This window comes from Salmo salar, chromosome 13 (genome assembly GCF_965601325.2).
Source record: "Salmo salar chromosome 13, fSalSal1, whole genome shotgun sequence".
Taxonomy (NCBI): domain Eukaryota; kingdom Metazoa; phylum Chordata; class Actinopteri; order Salmoniformes; family Salmonidae; genus Salmo; species Salmo salar.
In genome coordinates this window covers 13,699,622-13,715,000 of record NC_138303.1, presented here as the reverse complement: position 1 = coordinate 13,715,000, position 15,379 = coordinate 13,699,622, and the positions used below count along the sequence as shown (strand labels likewise).

The 15,379-nt window shown below is 43.0% G+C and overlaps 1 protein-coding gene across 1 annotated transcript in view; it reads right to left on the bottom strand.

Moving 5' to 3' along the window:
* Positions 1-15,379, bottom strand: part of LOC106566448 (neurotensin receptor type 1) — a 37,491-nt gene that overhangs the window by 7,226 nt on the left and 14,886 nt on the right. Inside the window, exon 2 of the mRNA XM_014134495.3 lies at positions 10,257-10,458. Within this exon, the coding sequence (XP_013989970.1) occupies positions 10,257-10,458 (202 nt within the window). The remainder of the gene's footprint in view (positions 1-10,256; positions 10,459-15,379) is intronic.

The following is a 15,379-nucleotide window of genomic DNA, read 5'->3' as shown; positions in this document are numbered from 1 at the left end:
CCCTCTGGGTCCTCGTCTTAACCAGAGCCCTCTGGGTCCTCGTCTTAACCAGAGCCCTCTGGGTCCTCATCTTGACCAGAGCCCTATGGGTCCTCGTCTTAACCAGAGCCCTCTGGGTCCTCGTCTTAACCAGAGCCCTCTGGGTCCTCGTCTTGACCAGAGCCCTATGGGTCCTCGTCTTGACCAGAGCCCTATGGGTCCTCGTCTTGACCAGAGCCCTCTGGGTCCTCGTCTTGACCAGAGCCCTCTGGGTCCTCGTCTTAACCAGAGCCCTCTGGGTCCTCGTCTTAACCAGAGCCCTCTGGGTCCTCGTCTTAACCAGAGCCCTCTGGGTCCTCGTCTTAACCAGAGCCCTCTGGGTCCTCGTCTTAACCAGAGCCCTCTGGGTCCTCGTCTTAACCAGAGCCCTCTGGGTCCTCGTCTTAACCAGAGCCCTCTGGGTCCTCGTCTTAACCAGAGCCCTCTGGGTCCTCGTCTTGACCAGAGCCCTATGGGTCCTCGTCTTAACCAGAGCCCTATGGGTCCTCGTCTTGACCAGAGCCCTCTGGGTCCTCGTCTTAACCAGAGCCCTCTGGGTCCTCGTCTTGACCAGAGCCCTCTGGGTCCTCGTCTTAACCAGAGCCCTCTGGGTCCTCGTCTTAACCAGAGCCCTCTGGGTCCTCGTCTTAACCAGAGCCCTCTGGGTCCTCGTCTTAACCAGAGCCCTCTGGGTCCTCATCTTGACCAGAGCCCTATGGGTCCTCGTCTTAACCAGAGCCCTCTGGGTCCTCGTCTTAACCAGAGCCCTCTGGGTCCTCGTCTTGACCAGAGCCCTATGGGTCCTCGTCTTAACCAGAGCCCTATGGGTCCTCGTCTTGACCAGAGCCCTCTGGGTCCTCGTCTTAACCAGAGCCCTCTGGGTCCTCGTCTTAACCAGAGCCCTCTGGGTCCTCATCTTGACCAGAGCCCTCTGTGTCCTCATCTTGACCAGAGCCCTCTGGGTCCTCGTCTTAACCAGAGCCCTCTGGGTCCTCGTCTTAACCAGAGCCCTCTGGGTCCTCATCTTGACCAGAGCCCTCTGGGTCCTCGTCTTAACCAGAGCCCTCTGGGTCCTCGTCTTAACCAGAGCCCTCTGGGTCCTCGTCTTAACCAGAGCCCTCTGGGTCCTCGTCTTGACCAAAGCCCTATGGGTCCTCGTCTTAACCAGAGCCCTCTGGGTCCTAGTCAAAATTAGTGCACTTGCAGTGATAGAATGCCATTTGGGATGCTCCAAGATCAAAACCTGCACAGTTGAATTAGGTGCAGCAGGTCTGAGACCAGCATTGTTTTCACAGTTAGAATAGCAGTACAGTATTATAATACCACTGCAGTATACGGTAGGTAATTAACATTCTGCTAAATTAACCAAAGCGAAAAACAAAGTTAGTTTGATTGATTTAATTTATTTGATAATTAAAATCAAAAGGTTGCTCCAGCCAGAGACAGCATCACATACATAAACATTTTGAGGATAAAACACACTAAAGCCCAAAGTAAAAATCACAGTAATTGAAACCAGCAAAAAATACACACAAAATAATAAAACGAATAAAATATGAAGACTATCTCATGCTCATTCATGGTAAACTAAGCATACGCTGGGATTGGCTTCCGTCTATGAATCATGTGGTACTATTCAGTACTATTCAGTTCTCTTTCATCTTCTCTTCGTGTTCCACTCCAAAGGTTGGACAGTCTGCTGTCCAAAGGTATTAAACAAGACTGGCTGAGGGGGTGAGAGGTTACGGCAGCTGAAAGGTCAGAGGTTAATTAAAGGGCAACCTTTTAATCCTCTGTGTGGAGTTTAAACTGAAAAAGGAAAGCTCTCCTGAGGGTTCTAAAGGAACTCAATGATCTATGGGACCAGGAAATGTCTATGATCACAGACATGATCTCAGCCTCTCCTGTCCTAATCTAAATAAGGTCTCCTTCTACCTCATACCTGACCCTGTGATTCATGGGGATATGACCTTTTCAGGTAGCCTATCACTACTTTACTATTTATCACACGGCACGGGGCATCTAGTCAAACACCACTCTCAAATCCTCTTGACCCTAGAGAGGAAATACCTAGAGAGCAAATACTGCGTAGAAAACCATTATCAATGCAGCGGCAGCCAGAATCACTAGCGCTCTGATCACTAGGACTATTAGTTTATAGTTGCTCTTTAATTATTTCTTATTTTTCTATTATGTTCTTATTTATTTTTTTATTTTTTACTTCAGTTTATTTTAGTAAATACTTTAACACTTTTTTTTTAATTCTTAAAACTGCATTGTCGGTTAAGGGCTTGGAAGTAAGCATTTCACTGTAAGGTTTATGTTGTATTCGGCGCATGTGACAAATACGATTTGATTTGATATCACTTGTATGCAATATAATAGATTGGTAAATTATAATAAAGTTATAATGGTAAATATTTGTACTTCTTCTTTTATCCTAACACCAAAGGTTATAGCATATTTTCTAAAATGTCAACGTTTAGCTCGTCAGTCTGCTTTTGCAGTCTCAACCTGTGTGGAACACACACACACGCACACACACACGCACACACACACACACACACACACACACACACACACACACACACACACACACACACACACACACACACACACACACACACACACACACACACACACACACACACACACACACACACACACACACACACACACACACACACACACACACACACACGGTGACAGAAAAAAGCTCGGTGTGACTGGATTGCTCTTCGCTGTCAGTCCGTCAGCCATCACAGTCAGAGGGAAGCTCATTTGTCATGATAAATACATTCCAGGCTGGTGGTTTCACTCCAGCTCTCAGACCAAACCGATCGGTCTCCCTCCACCCGGTCATCCACACACTGGCCACCCTGAGTGATGTGGTCCATGAAAGAATGTTCTCTAAAGTCTGCCATCTGAATTCTACTCATTGTGAAACAGAGCAGAAAAGTTTGTCCCCTTTACGAAATGACTTTACATTTTCAAACCAAGTTTGGTGTTTTGGCTAGTTTCTGAAATTTGGTTCTGGGGGTGCCAATGTTAGTTTTGGTAGGAGCTGATCTAGGGTCTAAATAGCAAAATAATGAAACCGTTTTCATTGGATAATTGCGAAGGTTGAAATATTACCATAGATATGGGTATCCATTAGGCTATGTATTTTTGGCCCTGCAAGCTGTGTCTTAGTGTTTCAGTCTGAGCCCTGGCTTTAGTCATGGACCATAAAGGACCATTAGAGATGCTGCCTGGAGACTTATTATTGTCAATCTTATTGTGTCTGTATACCACAATTAACACAGCTGCTTTCCAATCCACTCTGATATATGTTTTATATTTGGTCCTTGATAATCTGATAGAAGGAACAATGACAAAACCTGAATCTCGGAGAAGGAATATAATTGTGATAGCTGTTATATGATTATCTGCTAGAAGTGATATCAAATATTGGATCAAGTTCATCTTGAAACAAAACAGCATACGTACCCAGTCTGTGTTTCTGCACCTTTATCTTATAATTAAGGTAACAGAACTGTCTAATGAGCAAACTTCCAAATCTGAATGAATGGCACCCTTTGCGTTCACTATGGGAAATGAGTTGTTATAGGAACGATGCTGGTCTGTATGGCAATGGAACCTTTATTTAACTAGGCAAGTCAGTTAAGAACAAATTCTTATTTCCAATGACAGACTACCAGGGAACAGTGGGTTTACTGCCTTGTTCAGGGGCAGAATGACAGATTTGTAGCATGTCAGGTCGGGGATTCGAGCCAGCAAACTTTCAATTACTTGCCCAACGCTCTAACCACTAGGCTACCATAACACCCAATAACAAGAGAATTGTATCCATTGGTCATTAGGTCAGAATTCCTAGCTAGCAAGACGCATTTCCGTGGAAATTCTACAATATAGTGTACAGGGAAGAGTGGTTTTAGTCTTTGAAAGATGCAGGTTTCATTGTCTTGCCTTTACAAATGGCCTGTGTCTTTGTCATATTGGCTATATAGCACATGGAAGAGATGGAAGAGTGGGGAGAAAGGGGCTCTCGCTGGGGTTTTGTATCAGTTAGAGCGCTGTCTGTCTGTCTGTCTGTCTGTCTGTCTGAGCAGTGATAGCATGTGGAGCTCCACGGTGGCTCCCCACTGGTAACATACATCAAGTCAACGTCTAGTCCACCTTTATTCCAACTAGCTCTCACAATCTCATGTCAGAATTAGACGTTCATCCATGTTTCTCAAACATCAAATTTGGAAGTTGTTGCAAAGGTCAAATTTCTAAGTGTTTAAGGTCAAGTTTAGGCATAAACTCGCAAATCTTAAGGTTAGTCATTAACTCCAAATGGTTAAGGTTTGGGACAGGCTTTAAACAAAACATTTCAAAAACAACTTTTTATTGCTGGGTTTGAACTTGCAACCTTTGGAATCTAGAGGCATCTGTCATCCCTGTCCACAACGCCCTAGCAACACCGAAACATACTTGAACGTAACAGCGCTCACTGTTGCTCCTAGAGGCCAGTTTCTACGTCATCTTCCAACATCCTCAGACAAGGATGGACGTCCAATACTGACTTGTATCAAGGGTGACCTGGCTGGTTTATTCAATGTAATTTAATTGAAATGACATGGAAACAATGTTGATTCAACCAGTGTGTGCCCAGTGGATCTGATCAAAGCCTATTTAACCCCACCAGCCACCCCGTTAGCAGGAAGCAGCAGGCGTATAAAGATATACACACCCAACACATTAACACAGAGCAAACATGACTTGGAAAGACTCAGACTGGATATACTCTTACAGTGATTAAGCCCTCTGATTTATTCCAGTGTTGGTTAACTTCCAACTCGATCTATGCTGTAATACGTAGGAAAGTATCATTATCTACATTTACAGCACCCAAAAGTTTAGCTATGGTCCTGAGTGTATGATTGACCTAAGTTGGCCAGAGAAATAGCTCGGCCCACTTTGACCTTTGCCCTGTCCTTTGGTGTAGAGGGGAAAGAGGAAAATGCAACAAAATTATGAACACACACACACATATTGGATCAAGTTCATCTTACACACGCTCAAACAGTTGGTGTCAATAGAAGTGACTTTTAGAATCGCCACTACACACACATTAACTCATATTAAGCACACTTAGCTTTGCTCTGTGATTGCCATTAAGCACGGGCCTTCCCCCTTCTCCTGTCACGCAGGGCGACAGCAACTGGAGCCAAGAGTGACAGGCCAGAGCTAGAGTGTGCAATGTCTGCTACCAAGGTTAAGCGGCAACAGTAATGGCCTTGTTGTACTACTACACTCGCCTATGTATTTATTTGGACAGTGAAGATTAAAAGTTTAAAACCAATTCAATGTAACTAAATGCAATCTAAAATGTAATCTAAATTTGATTAAATCTTTTTTTACTCATCAATCTACATAAAATAATACATAATGAGAAAGCAAAAACAGGTTTTACACATTTTTGCTAATTTATAAAAGTAAAAAAAAACGGAAATATCACATCTACATAAGTATTCAGACCCTTTACTCAGTACTTTGTTGAAGCTCCTTAGGCAGTGATTACAGCCTCGGGTATGTAGCGTCATACCCAGTCTTGAGTATGACGCTACAAGCTTGGCACACCTGTATTTGGGGAGTTTCTCCCATTCTTCTCTTCAGATCCTCTCAAGCTCTTTCAGGTTGGATGAGGAGTGTTGCTGCACAGCTATTTTCAAGTCTCTCCAAAGATGTTCGATCGGGTTTAAGTGAGGGCTCTGGCTGGGCCACTCAAGGACATTCATAGACTTGTCCCAAAGCCACTCCTGCATTGTCTTGGCTGTGATCTAACAGTCCTTGCCGCTGAAAAACACCTCCACAGCAAATGCTGTCACCACCATACTTCACCGTAGGGATGGTGCCATGTTTCCTTCAGACGTGATACTTGGCATTCAGGCCAAAGAGTTCAATCTTGGTTTCATCAGACCAGATAATCTTGTTTCTCATGGTCTTGGAGTCTTTAGGTGCCTTTTTCAAACTCCAAGCGGGCTGTCATGTGCCTTTTACTGAGGAGTGGGAAGAGACACTTGACGTTGAGGGAGAGTTCGTTGCCCTGGCACAACACTGGCAAGTCTCTGACCTTCTCCCTGTAAACTGTCTCATTGCCTTCGGTGATCAGGCCTACCACTGTTGTGTCGTCAGCAAACCTGATGATCGTGTTGGAGTCATACGTGGCCAACCCATGACTGGGTTTCCCTTTGTAGTCTGTTATCGTCTGCAAGCCTTGCCACATTCGATGAGCGTTGGAGATGGTGTTATAGGCTCCAACTTCCTCCTATATTCTTCTCTATACCAGGCGGTGTCAGAGGAAGGCCCTAAAAAATACGTTCGTATAGTCACTCTGGAACAACATTGTCTATGCACTTATTGTAGATCAGCTTTAATATTGCGGACAGATTGTGGCTTCCATCAATGTAATTGACTGCATCATTTCCAATCCTCCACATATTTTTGGGGTAAATATATACAGTATATAAAATATATATCTTTTAAAATATATTTTCCTTCATTATTTTCCCCTAACCCTACCATCCCTCCCATAATTGGAGTAAACTAATGGTTTTAAGCTCAAGATTTTCTTCACACTGAAAGCAGCGCACCAGCTGTTGTTCATGAAGAGGCGCACCTCTCCCCCTTTGGACTTTCCCGAGGCTGCCGTAAACCGATTTGTGCCACAGCATGGAGAAACCACTGAGTTCTCTGATAAAGTTTCTGCAAGGCATATAATATTGCAGTTTTTCAAGTCTCTCTTGTAGGTGACTCTCGAACGAAGGTCCTTCATCTTATTCTAGAGTGACTGGACATTTGCCAATAAAACGAAGGGGAGTGCTCGACGATTTTCTCTGCATCGCAGTCTCACAAGGATGCCAGCCCATCTAGCATGTCTACGCCTGCGGTGTTTTGGTAGCTCATGAAACATAGGAATAGCATCTGGAGTGAACAAAGAAACAGTTGGAGTTGAAGTCGAATTTGAATTCAAAATCGATGTCCAAAAGCGCTTAACGGTCATACGTGAAAATAGTATAAACACTAAAAAAGTAACTAAATAGTAAAGTCGGGTTGGAACTTGTAAGATGTTGGCCTTCTTCATCGGTGCCGTCTTATATCTTATATAAAACAGATATGTATGAAAATACCCTCAAATTAAATGTGACATTCTATGTTGTCGCCTCATATAAAACATTTGATCTGAAATCCAAAATGCTGGAGTCTAGAGACAAATGAAAAGTTATAGCTTCACTGTCCACATAAATACATAGGGGAGTGTATATAGCCGTTTTTCTAGAAATATTCTCTATTTTATTAATTTAGTGAATTCACTAAAAGGATTGTTGCCCACTACTGTTTCAAGTGCATGTAATCACTGAGTGGCTCCACTCCAGGAGGACGAGGTATTGTGCTAATAACGCATGCAGCCTGACGCATGTCACAAAGAAACAACTCCATACTGTTGTTATTGTAATCAGGAGTTGAAGGAGGTTAACTTGTCCTTTGAAGCTTTGGTCATGTGTGTAGCCAACTAGCCATCCACAGCAGATGGAGAAAGCTGTGAGATAATATTATCCGTTTTTGGTGCATCGATGAAAATGATTTATTCAGCCTTAATAAGGTGTATGAAAAGCTGCCTGTGGGTTTTCTCTCTTAGATAGTGTGTCCTATAATGGAGTGCTAATAGAGTGGGTTTGGAGATAAGGAGAGTGAGGCTGGCTCAGGCTGAATGGGTGCCATCTCACTGTAGTTGAGACTCCAACTTCTAATGTCTAATGGCACACAGTCAAGAGAGTGGAATTCTCTTCTGCATTTTGTTGTTCATACAAGCATACAAACAGACGTGTGTATGCATTTTTACCACTTGAAGGAATAGTTCAGTGTTGTGTGTGTGTGTATGTGCGTGCGTAGAAGTGAGCATTGTACAGTGGTTCGTCCTTTAATAGTTGCAGCGTACTGCGGCGCAGCTTGCATGGTGCCGCAGAATTCTATTCCCCGACAGGGAGCAAGGAGTAGGCTGTCCTTGTAAATAAGAATTTGTTCTTAACTGACTTGTCTAGTTAAATAAAGCTTACACTAAGAGCATAACATTTCTACACCCTACTTTTCTAATTCTAGTCTAACCAATACCTAAACAGAGATTCAGTGAAAATAAAAATCAAATTGATTTATCAAGACCAGTCCCCATGCTTGTCTCAGAGCAGCACGAAATGGTGCTAAAATAGTTGTAGGCTATTGCTTCAAATCCTATTGCTTCTAACTTCAATATGCTCTTTAAATAAATAAGACCTACACCACTTTTAAAAGGACATTACTCATCACTAGTGAGACTCATGTCGCCTACGGTAGGCCTACAGTATATCGAAAAATATGACGTGACTCTCCGCCAATAATTACATATAGAGGATTGGTGGATTGGAGGATATTTCTGTAATTCAGTGATACTTATTCCCATAGTTGTCAGACTGGGTGCACAACTGGTCAACTGGAGTCAGGTGCAGGAGAGCAGAGATGAGTGAACAGGCACACTTTAATTGGCAGACGCAAATCAGTCAGACGCAACAGCGTCACAACACTCCAGCCAAAGGCAAAAGCGAATAGCGCACTAGTCACACAAATAATGTACAACAATACAATACCATGGGTTCAAAACAATACCCGGAAAAAACCACACTGCCGCGTCACACAATAAACGTAACGAACAATTACACACACAGACATTGGGGGAACAGAGGATAATATACACGTAGAGTGATGAGGGGATGTAAACCAGGTGTGCGGGAAAACAAGACAAAACAAATGGAAAATGAAAGGTGGAGCGGCGATGGCTAGAAGACCGGTGACGTCGACCTCCGAGCACCGCCCGAACAAGGAGAGGAGCCGAGTTCAGGCGGGAGTCGTGACAATAGTAATTCGTTATGGATCCATAACTAAATATACATCGGCATTTTGAAAGAGTATTTTTATAATTATTTTATTAACGAAAACATAAAGATGCCATTATTAGTAACATTGTTTTAGTTTGAACGTGCAGACTGGCACTAAGAACAGAACAGTGTGAACGTTTCCCTAGTCAGCGGCATTATTAGCGTAATGCCCCTTAAAGTGTTGCCATTGTGGCGGGGTGGGGGTCCACCCCCCCTTCCTCCTCCTCCCTTCCCCATGGGCTAGGACGGTCTTCTGTGTGCGGCTCTGCGGCCCATCCCGTGCCTCCTGCCCACGTGCCTTGAAGCTTGCATGCTTTCAGTGGATACAGCTGGAGAACTGCAAGGCAATCCCATTGTGCTATCTCAGTGGATACAGCTGGAGAACTGCAAGGCAATCCCATTGTGCTATCTCAGTGGATACAGCTGGAGAACTGCAAGGCAATCCCATTGTGCTATCTCAGTGGATAACAGCTGGAGAACTACAAGGCAATCCCATTGTGCTATCTCAGTGAATACAGCTGGAGAACTGCAAGGCAATCCCATTGTGCGCCACTCGGGAGCCATGACCAATATGACCAATATATATTGTCCTGCTACTAACAGGGTTAATAATATATCTGTGAGAATATCCAACAGGCTTTTATATCATTCTAAATTAATAATAATAAAAATAATTGCTTTGTTTAAAAATTAACAATATTTTGGAGATTATTTAGTTTTCAAATAACGTAAAATGAGCGACAAAAAGGCATTCTTAAACATAGGGTGAGACATTGTCACTAAATTGTAAATAGAATTTGTTATTTAGAATGATTTATTTCTGTTTTTAGAGGGAGAGAAACCAAAAACCTACAGTCATTTCATGGGTCTCCCAGTCAAGGGCCAGCACAGGTATTGAACCAGCATCTGCAGCAACATTGCTATGCAGTGTCTTAGACCATTGTACCACTCAGGTGCTGATCAACATGACCGGTCGGGAGTAGGCTACAGTACAACAGTAAGAGCAAAATAATCCTAACAAATAAAACAATAAAAAACAGTTTTAGTAAGTAATACTGAAGTCATGCACAATTACCAGTTTCTATTTAGGTTTATGTCACCCGTTCACTGTCAGGTAGAGACACAGTAGGTACCAAAAGCATAATCAGTGCTCTAACTCCCCCTTGTGGTGGTCTGGAGCAATGAAGCGGTGACGCAGGGTACTGTACTAAACCACAAATGACCTCTAAGTACCGCAGCAAAATCACAAAACTTTTAGTGGAGCAACCACTGTATACTCACGTAGAACCATGACTCCATGCCGCAGCGACTGTGTGCGGTTTGGCTCCACAGCAACACTCAGCATGGTAGGGTTACCCTCGACGATGCAGATGCGGTTGTCCTGCTGCTTCTCTCTGAACATACGCAGCAGCTGACTGGCGATGACCCCGTTCAGAACAGATATGGCTACCATGGGAACCACAAAGGACAGGAACACATTCACCTGTCCAGAGAAACGGAGGGACATGGAGAGATAAAGTTAGTAAGACTGTACTTTCTGCCACTGAGTCAGTGGTTCTTCCTTTAAAAATGTTGAGCTTATGCCGCAACCTTTTGTGATAGATGGTGGCAGATTGTGGTAAATTGCGTCATTCTGGCAACAATGGCTGACACTTAAATAACGTGCCATAGAATTCTGCGGCACCCCGCAAGCTGCGCTGCAGTACGCCACAACTTTTAAAGGAATAACCACTGTAGTTTTGGCCTCAAACAGTACTGGCGATGCAATCATAACAATTAACGATGAATTGTTTCTTGTCTGGGACAAAAATAATAGAACAGAGATATTGATTTCTTTGAAATCTGTTCAAAAGTTGGTTTGCCATTCTGATTGGAACACAGTTGCTTGCATATTGACAGTTAATAAGTACATATTGACACAGTCTAGACTAACCAGAGGAGTTTCACAATCTCACTATACACTGTAAAGTACCACCTGTAAAGATACTCTGTACATTACCACCTGTAAAGATACTCTGTATAGTACTACCTGTAAAGACACTCTGTAAAGTACCACCTGTAAAGACACTCTGTATAATACCACCTGTAAAGACACTCTGTACAATACCACCTGTAAAGACACTCTGTATAGTACCACCTGTAAAGATACTCTGTACAATACCACCTGCAAAGACACTCTGTAAAGTACCACCTGCAAAGACACTCTGTAAAGTACCACCTGTAAAGACACTCTGTAAAGTACCACCTGTAAAGACACTCTGTATAGTACCACCTGTAAAGACACTGTACAGTACCACCTGCAAAGACACTCTGTACAGTACCACCTGTAAAGACACTCTGTACATTACCACCTGTAAAGACATTGTACAGTACCACCTGTAAAGACACTCTGTACAGTACCACCTGTAAAGACACTCTGTACAGTACCACCTGTAAAGACACTCTGTACAGTACCACCTGTAAAGACACTCTGTAAAGTACCACCTGTAAAGACACTCTGTACAGTACCACCTGTAAAGACACTCTGTACAATACCACCTGCAAAGACACTCTGTACAGTACCACCTGTAAAGATACTCTGTTCAATACCACCTGTAAAGATACTCTGTACAGTACCACCTGTAAAGACACACTGTACAGTACCACCTGTAAAGATACTCTGTACAGTACCACCTGTAAAGACACTGTACAGTACCACCTGTAAAGACACTGTACAGTACCACCTGCAAAGACACTGTACAGTACCACCTGTAAAGACACTGTACAGTACCACCTGTAAAGACACTGTACAGTACCACCTGTAAAGACACTGTACGGTACTACCTGTAAAGACACTCTGTACAGTACCACCTGTAAAGACACTGTACAGTACCACCTGTAAAGACACTGTACAATTCCACCTGTAAAGACACTCTGTACAGTACCACCTGTAAAGACACTCTGTACAGTACCACCTGTAAAGACACTGTACAGTACCACCTGTAAAGACACTGTACAGTACCACCTGTAAAGACACTCTGTACAATTCCACCTGTAAAGACACTCTGTACAGTACCACCTGTAAAGACACACTGTACAGTACCACCTGTAAAGATACTCTGTACAGTACCACCTGTAAAGATACTCTGTACAGTACCACCTGTAAAGACACACTGTACAGTACCACCTGTAAAGATACTCTGTACAGTACCACCTGTAAAGACACTCTGTACAATACCACCTGTAAAGACACTGTACAGTACCACCTGTAAAGACACTGTACAGTACCACCTGTAAAGACATTGTACAGTACCACCTGTAAAGATACTCTGTACAATACCACCTGTAAAGACACTGTACAGTACCACCTGTAAAGACACTGTACAGTACCACCTGTAAAGACATTTTACAGTACCACCTGTAAAGACACTCTGTACAGTACCACCTGTAAAGACACTCTGTACAGTACCACCTGTAAAGACACTGTACAGTACCACCTGTAAAGACACTGTACAGTACCACCTGTAAAGACACTGTACAGTACCACCTGTAAAGTTTGGAAAGACAGAGGAAGATTTTATGTGGCACGCGAGAGAGAGAGAGTGAGAGAGAGTGAGAGAGAATGGAAGCGAGAATGAAAACAGCAGAGGAGAGGATAATGTAGGAAAATGGCCCTGTACCTGTCTGGTTGTAATTAGTGATGTAATTATGTTGTCTGAAATCAGGATACTACACCAGACAGACCAGAAGTGTCCATCTCTTTCCCCTCTCTCATTAGCTGCAGTCATGTCAAATCAGCAATGGAACATGAACAATCTGTACTTCATTGGAATGGATCCATGTCATTATTCTAACTCCAGATTGATCAGCATACAGTGTAATTAGAGTGTCTATAAACCACATCAGGTGTTTCATGGATACATACTTTTGTCAATTGGGTCAGTCAGTTGATTGCCAGCATACCTGACTATAAGTAGTCTCTATCTCCTGTTTCTGTAGCGTGAGGCAGCTTGATGTACAACTACACCCCCCATGAGCAGGATCCTAGTCTATCACAGAGCCTGGCTATGCATAGTGCTATCTGACATGTCGAATGGCCACAAATGTTCCTGTTTACACCGACTAATAAATGTGAGCTAAGTACAGGGTCCTGGAATAACATCGGACATCACACATTATATTATTCATAGAAATAATGTTGATAAGTGCTTTGAGCACAATGTATAAAAAGCATGGTATGAATGACGATTATAGAATTAGTTTCTTTATGACGCAAGCCATTCACAGTCATTTCTTTGCCCGCCTGACAGTGTGAAGCACTGACACAGTTCACACACAATCCATTCACAGGTGAACTTCATGATCCAGCAGAGACTGGCCCTTCTGCCTCTATCAGCGTCTCACGAGCCTCTCATTCGTCTGTGCCTCACAGCAGCAAGAAAGAGACAGAAAATCAAAGCAAAATATTCAAATTATTTCTCTCAAACACTAGCTCCTGTGGTATTTCCAAACATATTGAAATTCAAGAGATTACATTAATTTCCCATCACAGATCTTTTTTGGGGGGGGGGGGGCTACAAAAGGATGCGGCTGCCCTGTGATGCCAGACGGGGAAAGTGTTCCCGATGGTCGCCTGAATATCAAACTCAGCTCAGAGGAGCCTGGTCTTTACCATCATCATCATCGTTATCATTCATTCGTGTACCTTCAGGCCACAGCAGGCCAACCAAAACCAATCCTACGGGGAGGGAGTGAAGGAACACAATACATGCAAGAGAAAGATACTAGCGCTTGTTTAAACTAAATGAGCCTCGGATAGAAGTCCAGTCTCCACCCAACACTCCCTACCCTTATCCTCATAAGAGACATCCTTCAGAATTACAGCATTTAATGTATATGTCAAGAGATTTTTAAAACACGATGCAGCAGCAATACGTTTGAGTTCCTGCATGAATCCAACTAACCTTAAACTTTGGTCACACACTCTGGGTCCGTACTCATTCTGTATCCATATGAAGAGATACATTCACTAACTGGATCTAATTTTGAATTAGCATACTTTGGCATCTATTCCTGTAATTCCATCGAACAAAACTGATTGGTGTGAACAAGAGTGATGTTTATTGGAAAACACAGAGGGCAAAAAAGCAGTATGGGTTTTGTAAACACTTGTTACCATTTCAAATCATAAATTATTTTATCAGTGGAGGCTGGTGGGAGGAGCTATAGGAGGATGGGCTCATTGTAATGGCTGGAATGGAATAAGTGGAACGGAGTCAAACATTTGGTTTCTATATGTTTAATACCGTTCCATTTATTCCATTCCAGCCATTACAATGAGCCCATCCTCCTATAGCTCCTCCCTCCAGCCTCCTCTGGATCTTATATGATATTTATTTAACATGAATGGAAGTAGGATCAGCCAGTAGATTGGAGTGGAGGGGTAGAAAAGGATATCTGATTCCTTGGCACTGGTCCCTAGGAGCTTGGGGTTTCTCTTTGCCCTGTTCTGCTCTCTTGCTCTCAGACAGATGACTGGAGATTAGGTGGTTGATCTATCTGTCAGGAACATTTTTGTAACAGCTCCCCCTTTTGAAAATCTGACAGGGGCAGAAAATGGGAAAACATGACTCGTCTGATTGCACTGCCCTAACGAGGCTAAGCTGGAACAGGCAATTAGAGCAGACAAGCCCCTAACGAGCTGCAGCCAGCCAGTCAGAGCCACTTTCAACCACAGCTTTCATTGATTAGAGCTTTTTAAAGATATTTTTTTTTGCTCTGAACATGCACCATTTCTTGATGCAAGAGAGAGAGAGAAAGGTCTATATGAGGCTTTTAAAATGTTGCTTGGATGATCTGTTGCATGTATTGAGAATACCATGTTATTAGTCCTCCGTAGTCTGTAGCGTTGGCAAACCTTTAAATTCCAGAGCATATATCACTTGTTAAAGGGAAAATCCACCAAAAAATATATTTTTGTTGTATTTTTACTGTTGATACAGTCCCAGAATGTTTTACATGTCAGCAGTCATGTTTTCAAGTTATTGGACCTTCAAGAAGCAAAGTGTCACTAGCCACATCTCTGGTTCCTCTCCATTCTCATGAAGTTCAATGACAAATTATTTTTTAATGAACGACAAAAGGCTCTGTGTCTTTATGCACACAGGAACTCCGCAGGACCTATCAAACACGATTTTGCTCTGTTCAAAAGTACAATGTGGGGAAATAGCAGGATTTCCAACAGCAGTATTGGCTGTGGCTCTGATGATGGCTGGTCCTGGCAGTCCATTTCTGCCCCTATGTGTCAGCCCTCCTGCGCGTGAACCAAACACAGACACTGTTGAACATGTTTCTCTTTAATGAACAGGTTTTTTTTGGTACGTCTCTTTTCATAATTTCTGTAGCCATTACATTTCACAGTCCTT